General features: G+C 47.8%; 1 protein-coding gene across 1 annotated transcript; it reads right to left on the bottom strand.

Annotated features, from left to right (window-relative positions):
* Positions 1-2,056: 2,056 nt before the first annotated feature.
* Positions 2,057-7,436, bottom strand: PMF1 (polyamine modulated factor 1). The gene is made up of 5 exons (XM_054010793.1): positions 7,228-7,436; positions 5,676-5,781; positions 4,733-4,833; positions 3,788-3,983; positions 2,057-2,832 (listed from the first exon to the last, which is right to left on the bottom strand). Exons 1-5 carry the CDS (start codon positions 7,383-7,385, stop codon positions 2,779-2,781), a joined length of 615 nt encoding a protein of 204 aa, XP_053866768.1. The 5' UTR covers positions 7,386-7,436; the 3' UTR covers positions 2,057-2,778.
* Positions 7,437-8,071: the final 635 nt, after the last annotated feature.

Below are 8,071 nucleotides of genomic sequence, written 5' to 3'. Positions count from 1 at the left end.
GTCAGTGTCCACTTCTGTCTCGCTCTCCTTGTATCTTTTGCCCTCCCCCATCTTTGCCCCCTTTTAATTCACCCCCCCCTGCATTTAGCTGATCTCTTCTCACTCCAGGCGGGGCTGTTATGGTTTGGGGGGAGGGCAGGTTTCTAGTGAGCAGCACAGAAGACACGTGGAATGTGCTTGGGACATGTGGACAAGGAAGGGGAAGGCGTGGGGTGGAAAGAGGCACAAAGGATTATGGGAGAAGCAGTAGCCTGCAACCTCCCAGGTCCGCAGTGGGGGACATATCCCTGCAGGTAAGGGCAGGCTGGGATGATGCTCTCAGGGCCAGGTTAGGACACAGGGCTTAGCTCACGTGTTCTAGTTTTAAGCTCTTTGTTGATGGGCCTGGCATGGAGCGAGATGTCTTGGCACGTTTTAGCCCTTAATCAGAGTGATGGTCTGCAGTACGCAAGAACTCTTTGCTCATCAGACTCCTAATTTATCCCCTCTGGAGTTAACGTGCAGGGCTGTTTAAACCCAAGTACCCACCCCCTCAGCCTGTGCACGTTTGCAGCGAGAGGGCTTTGAGTTCATGGCTGGTTTGGAATAGAAAGCAGTTTGTTTTGAATCGCCAGCACCCCTCGGGCCAACGTTCCACTTCCAGATCCTAACCACTTCCAAACCTCACTTTGGCTGCAGGACCCTAGAATTTGGGGTGGGAGAAAGATGCTGTGGGCAGCTTAAGGCGGCCAGAGGCTGTCAAACAAAGCCATAAACCACAGATCACTTGGGCCAAGTCGCAAAGTCCAAGCCAAGAACAAGGGGTTTGCAGGCCCGATTTATTTAGATTATAATGCAGCAAGGCAAGCTTTGTTTACAGGAGAAGAAAAATATACCTCGTTTGGTCAGGCTCCAAGGCTGTGACTCGCCTCTCCAGGAACTGACATTTGGGTACAGTAACTCCATTGCCTCTGTTTTCAGCATGAATAGTTGGGTGCTGCACAAGGATCAGCTGCCCTTTGTGCATATCATTTCAATAGTGGCTTTTAGTTAGAAGCATCAATTCTTAAGTTCCCCAGAAACATCAGGCAGGAAAAGGCTTTGCTAGGTCGGGCTGTAACCCACAGATACGAGCAGGCCCGACGGCGGCCGGAACTTGCCTAGGAAATCAGTCACAAACCTAATCTGAACGTTCTTCACCTGACCGCGGCCGGTAGGGGTCCCAACCAGCATCTGGATCCCACTGTACAGGCACACAGGGAGACAAGCCCTGCCCCGCAGAGCTCCCAGGCTAAAGAGAGAAGACAGATCATTCTCCCCATTTTATGGACGGAGAATTAGGGCAGACGAGGCCAGATCCTGAAAGGTATTTAGGCTCCTAACTCCCACGGAAAACAATGGGAGTTAGACACAGGGTAACATTTAAAAAAGCATCTTAGTGACTTGCCCCCAGTCACACAGGAGTGATGGGCCGCCGTCGAACCCAACCTGAGTTCAGATCTCCTGAGTCCCAGTCCTGTGTTTTAAACCTCATTGTTAGCTTGAATACCATGGTTCAAGCAGGCACTGGGAATCAGCACAGCTAGATTTTACTCACACTCTGCTAACCCTGTGCAATCTGGGACAAGTCCCCTTTTACGGATGTGCTGCTGTTTCCCTAGCTAACGAGGGGCAAAAAGAACGAGGAGTCCTTGTGGCACCGTAGAGACTAAAATTTATTTGGGCATAAGCTTTCGTGGGCTAAACCCCACTTCATCAGATGCATGTTCATAAGGCTTCGTGTTTTACGCCCACCCTGCACTAAGTCAGAATGGTGCATTTCACACCCAACGGCACAGGTATAAATGACTACAGCACAACAGAGAATCAGGCCTTTTGGATCTAGGCTCTTGGAAGACAAAACTCCCAGCACACCTTGTGTGTTTGTTTTGGCCAAACGTTCCCGTTAAATTTCTGTAAAGAAGACAACAGATGGAAATTAACCACATAATAATGGGTTGGAGCAGCTACTCCTACGTACGTATTTATGTTTCTTGCTAAAAGGCACTTGTTAAAAAAAAAAGAAAAAAGGAGGTGCTAAGATTATAAAAACAAGTTTTATTATGTCAAAACACCATTCCAAGTAACTATGTACAAGTTATTCATACACTGTGGGGGTGCAACATCTCTCTCACTGCTTTAGATGGTCACTTGCCTTGATATCTACAGACTGTTCCGCTGGCAGAAATCCCATGAGCTGAAGTTTTGGTATTTGTTTCTTTCCTCCAAATGTAGCTGTGTGTTACTTGCTGCATAAGGTACCTATGATTGGCTCTATTATACTCCTGAAATCCCATGAGTGGTTATGAGAGTGATCAGTATTAAAAACTCTACATTCATTTAAATTTGGAAATGTAAGTTTGGTAAAGCTTTTAAAAGAACGCCGCATGAATGCACAGATCTGCTATAGCTTTCAAAACCTGTGTGAGATCTTCCTTCCTGTTGAGCTTAGTTGGGAATCGGGGGTCATTGCTAATTTTCCTAAAACCCTGGTGCAGTCGCTCATTTCAAAACATTTTGATCAATTATGTCCCATGACTGTTTCAGAATGTCCGTTCTTCACAAGGTGTTGTAGACAGTTCCCTCCTTTTTGTTTGACAAATGAACACAAAAGCTCTTGACAAGTCAAGTTTTCAGCGCAATTTGAGTGGATATTTATGTAAATGCACAGAGAATCCCACTTCCAAAAAGATCTGCAGGGCTTCACCGATTAACATAAACCCCATACATGAAACTTCTGCAAAATCTTCCCCGGCCTCCTCATTCAGGCTCTTGGAACGTCAGGATTTGTTCTCTCTGTTCTTTACTAATTGCCTGGATAGAAGAAAAAAAAATGGTGAAGTCTTTCTCCTCCACAAACCCCACTGTTGAGGAAACAAATGCAGCACGGACGCAAAAAGGAGCATTGTTTCCACACTTGGAGACAGGACAGTGCAACACCGTTGACAGCATGTGCAGAATACAGCTCATGCATTGTTCAAGGAACAAGGCCCCATAAGGGAAGGAACTGCACATATACGAACACCGCCCGAGGCAAAACACTCTGCTTATGAGCACAGATGCAGGACTAACCCCCACCCCACCGCAAACGCACACGAGCAAAGTTATGCATTTAGGGCCGACTATTCCAGAGAGTTCAGCATCCATTTAGGTATCTAGATAAGGGCCAAATTTGTTTTAAATGCTCAGCCTCCAGCCGCTTCCACTAAGACACGAAGGGCCAGATTTCCAAAGAGCCCAACATCCATTGGAGCAGCTCTTTGGAAAACATGGTTCTAAGAGCAGGTGCAAAGGCAGCCCTGATGAAAAGTCGGGCCTTAGGGGTCTGAACAACTGTATGTGACACTAGACGATGTTTTCCACCTTCTTCTTGCCATTACAGGGACAGTCTCATCTTCCCCTCTTTCTGTAGGTCCTAGCAGCTGTTAAAAAAGAAGTTACATGAATAAGCAAAATCTCACAGGTTTCCTGACTCTCCATGGAAGAGGCGTGATTATACATTGGGACTTCACTGTGGGATGTAGGCAATTAACAGCATTATGCAATTCGCTGAGATGCAATTAATCAGAGCAGCAACCGATGCAACACAATGAAGCTAGATTGGGGCCTCGGGATTTGTGCACATAAGCAAATTCTGCAGTTGAGTTTGGAACTTGCATTCTTGGAACTTTCCATCCCAGTGCAGCCATTGTCTCTTCTAACTGGGGAGTCTGGGACCCTCTCGCTCAGTTTCCTTGGTTTGGGGGCTGGCTGGAATGGGAGATTTTACCTGCCATGTTTGCTTGCGATTTTGTATCTGCTGCTGCATCTCTGAGATTCTCTCCCGTCCGGCCAATACAGCCTCTGCCAACTTCCTGTTCTCCTCTTCCTTTTCTTTCAGGGCTCTACGCAGGTACGTCTGGTGCTTCAGGAGGTACGGCACCATGGCGCTATGAAGATCTTCCTCCGGGATCCCACTGGGACGCCTGGAAGTGACAGGGATGTTGTGAGGACTAGGATGCACCGCCTTTGCATGGTGCTCTACTTAAGTGCTTTAATTGGAACGTGTAATATTTAGAGCGAGGCAAACCCACCCCATGATGAACCGGTCTCACTGCGCCATGACGTAGGTGGGGGGAGGGGAGGAATCCTTCCTGACACTCATGCAATCAGATGATGCCCTGAAGCATGAGATTTGATTAACACACATCCCCACCCTCGAACACGAAAAGCTACATATATTATTGGCAAAAAGACTATCCAGCCTGCCTTTTAAAGACAGCACAATGCGACTCCCAGCACTTCCAGTGCCCAATGAGCCCCAAGGGCTACGCACCGTGTGAATTTTCAACAGATCAGGACACCCCAGGCAGCCACGGTTCAGACTTTACTTCCCCTCCAACGCTATGGACATGGCCCAGAACGTGCGATTCTAGCACAGACGGAAGTCCAGCTAGATGACCGAGTCAGAGATTCAAATAGACTCAATTAAGTGGAAGGTGCACTTTGGAAATCGATGTCCTGTCGGGATACAGTAGTATGATTTTAAAAAATCCCCTCTGCGTGAAATTCACACCGTCCAGAGAGCCATCACAAGATCTATGCACCACTTCACTTCCACGGGGCTTAAAGTGCTGCACGAGGGTCAATTTTATCTCGTTAAGAATCAAAGGAACGGGTCTCCAATAAACCAGCACACACGTACTTCCAACATGCCAAGCAGAGCACTGCCTACCACGCGGGCTGTTCCCGATTCTTTGCTTCCTCCACAATTCTATCCATCGAGGCAAAGAGGTCCTCAAGATTCCCTTCCTTCTTTATCTCACGAATCTCCTCCTGCAGAGGAAAACCACCAGGGATTCAAGAACGATAAGAAAATGGAAGTACAATACATGGACATCTCTCTGCTTGGCCCTTCCCACTGTGGGCACAAGGACCTTCTCCTCCAGATGTCCTTCGAAACAGGAAACAAATGCAACCTATGCTGTACTTCCTCAGTTTGTAGTCAGCTCCGGTCCATTTGCTGCTGCTCACAGCTTTCCCAAGAATGAAAATTGTCCCAGTCTTGTCAGTTTTCAGGGAAGCTATTTAGAACTCTGCAGGCAGTCATGAAGGGGACAGGGATCAGGACAATTTCCCCCACCAGTACAGATAGGCACTGGGGAAAGCCCCATTAAAGGGGGGACGGGGACAGGGAAGGGTATATTAGTTGCAAACTTGCTTAGGATCTCAGGGAACAAATGATCATAGTGCACTACGTTGAAGCACATAGCTTTGCAGTTTCAGGAGCACCACCTAGTGATTGGGAGTCAGATCTGAGGTAAGTCAGCTGTTCTGTGCCTTGCCTATAAAAGTTTACCCATCTGTAAAATGAGTAATATACAACTGTCTCACAGGGTTGATATGAGGCTTGATTCAATAATATTTGGAAAATGTTCCAAGACCTTTGGATGAAAAACGCTGCAACATCCAAAGTATTATATTTCCCCATACACCTTTTGGGATGTTACAAACAAGTCTAATTCTCAGCTAAACATCTGCAGTTCGACTTTAAATATAAACAAGCTTGTTTTAAATTCTGAACCTGTTGGGTACAAATGTATTTCTTGTTTAAATCATCAAAAAAAGGGAGAGGAGATATAGATATAAAAGCAAAGATCTGCTTTGCTTGTTCTTACCTGAATGGAAGTTTGCAGTTGGGATATAAACTGATCATAAATACTTCTGGTCATTTCAGGCTGGAGTTTATAGAAGCGATGGTAGCAGTTTGCAAACCTCTGGTAACTGTGCAAAAGAAGAAGAAAAAAAATGCAAACCAGACAAAGTGGTTTAAAATACCATACACTGGAAATTACAGCATTACAAGACTGTAAAAGCCTGATTGAAGATTCATGTTTATGTCAGAAGAGAACGAAATGGAAGTAAAAAAATATTCTGTAAAATTGTCCATAGTTAACAAACCATATGCACAACTGATCCATACACATCTGTATACTGGTTGGTCTAACAAAAGAGCCCCAATTCACAAAGGTTTTGTTGTGTTCAAAAGAACAGAACAAAATCTCTATTCACAGTCGCTTGTAAAGGGCCAAATTCTGCTCTCAGTGACATCTACACAACCGCTCTGAAATCAGCAGGATTGCAGTGGTATAACTAAAGGCAGAATTTGGTTAAATCAGACAGGTTTTCCTTCATTTCCCTTTGTCAAGCTTGCGCTGATGGTGCATGGCAATTGCAATCAGGAAAGCACTTTGGAATCCTTTGGTGTATAAGATACGGAAAAACTAGTTCTTACTACGTAAGCCACAGACAGGACAGAATGGGTGATTCCGTGAATGGCTAAGTAGGCAGAAAGGGAGGCTGGGACACTCGCTATCATCTGCAGCCAGTAACAGTGTTGGAGAGATCTAGACTAGCAGTCGGTTTAATCTCCTCCCTAGGCGGAACTGCTGTGTGAGCAGCTGAATCTATGGCAGGATCTTGTGGGAGATTAGGGAAACAGGATGAAGCTACAGGTGTTGGACTGCACTTACCGCCAAATGTGTGTTTGGGAGGGGTGGATCTAGTCAAGTGGTGATTTCCCCCCCCACAACAGGGCACCTGGTCCATGAGTTATTAAGGAGGTGGCAGGAACAGAGTGGAGCGGATACTTGCTTTGCTAGGTCTTAAGACCTAGGGTGGCGCCCACATCTCAAGGAAATACAAGACAGCTGTATGAAAGTTATCAGACACTGCTTGTGTTTAAGGGCAGTGCCTCCCCTCCCAGAATTACATTCATGGCATCAGTTTACCCGCAGTATCACAACACCTGGGCCCTTTGCACAATTAGTGCTTGAAATTAGAATTTTTTTCAAAATCTGACCCGATGTTCTTTATTGGCTGTGGGGGGCAAGTCACTAGGTACTAGATAAGGGGCTGGGCAGGCGTATTGACATTACTGTCCGGATGGAGAGGGGGAGCTAGACTGGAGGCAAGATTCCCCCTTCCCCCAAAAGGCTGCACAGTTAGCTTTAAAAGTGCCCATCACTAGGGTGTCCAGAGCTCTGCCACTGGGCTCTGCCAGCACATAGGAAAGAGAAACAAAAGTCTGGCCAACTGGAGAGACTAATCCACAAGTCTCGCGTGATTTCCTCCCAAGTCTCGCGAGAGTCGCCCCGCCCCTTTCTCACCTCTCGCGAGACTTCCCGCTCGAACCCCCTCCCCCGTTCTCGCGAGATGTTGTCCCCTCACCTGCCGGCGGCCACCAGTTTCTCCAGGAAAGCGTCCACCACGGTGTCGAAGAGCTGCCCGCGGCCTGGCTCTTCCTCCTGGGCTGGCAGGGAAGTGAAGCCGCCGGTGGCCCCCTCGCCCTCCGCCCGCGCCGGGCCCTCGCCGCCCGCCGCCGCCATCTTGAACCGCCAAGAAATCTTCAAGCGCTCGGATAGTCCCGCCCCCGCCTCTTCTGATTGGCTGAGGCGGCAGCTCTGTTCCGATTGGTGAAATCGCGTGGCAATCGGGCGAGCAGGCCACGCCCCGTAATAGACAAGACAACATGGGCTGGGTTGGTTCCTTTGTCCTGCCCCTGGCCCAGCAGCTCCTGCCCAGGGGTTGCTGTCTCCACGCACAATCCCTCCTTCCATGGGACTAGGTGGCAGGAGTCTAGGGTGACCAGACAGCAAATGTGAAAAATCGGGACAGTGGATGGGTGGGGGGAGGGTGGTAATAGGAGCCTATATAAGAAAAAGACCCAAAAATCAGGACAGTCCCTATAAAATAGGGACATCTGGTCACCCTACAGGAGTCCCACAAGCCTGGCTCTGCTAGAGGCACTGGTGCCAACTCTTAGCCCCGGGCTCCTGCTAGGAAGTTGTTTTTCTTCGAGCCCAGTGATCAAAACCGCCTTGAGATCATCATGGAAAGTTTCTACCTTTAGGAGTGTGGAGGAAGGCTGGCAAAGGGGACCCCTCTGCACCCTGCAGCCATAGAAACCAGAAAACAAAGAACGAACAACGTGCAAGCTCCTTGGGGAAGGTATCGTCTTTGTGTTTTACCGCTGTACAGCCCTTATCCTCATGAGAGTCCACTCTATGACACG

This window comes from Malaclemys terrapin, chromosome 21 (assembly GCF_027887155.1).
Source record: "Malaclemys terrapin pileata isolate rMalTer1 chromosome 21, rMalTer1.hap1, whole genome shotgun sequence".
Taxonomy (NCBI): Eukaryota; Metazoa; Chordata; order Testudines; family Emydidae; genus Malaclemys; species Malaclemys terrapin.
The sequence above is the reverse complement of the archived record's forward strand: the minus strand, read 5'-3'. Positions and strand labels throughout refer to the sequence as shown.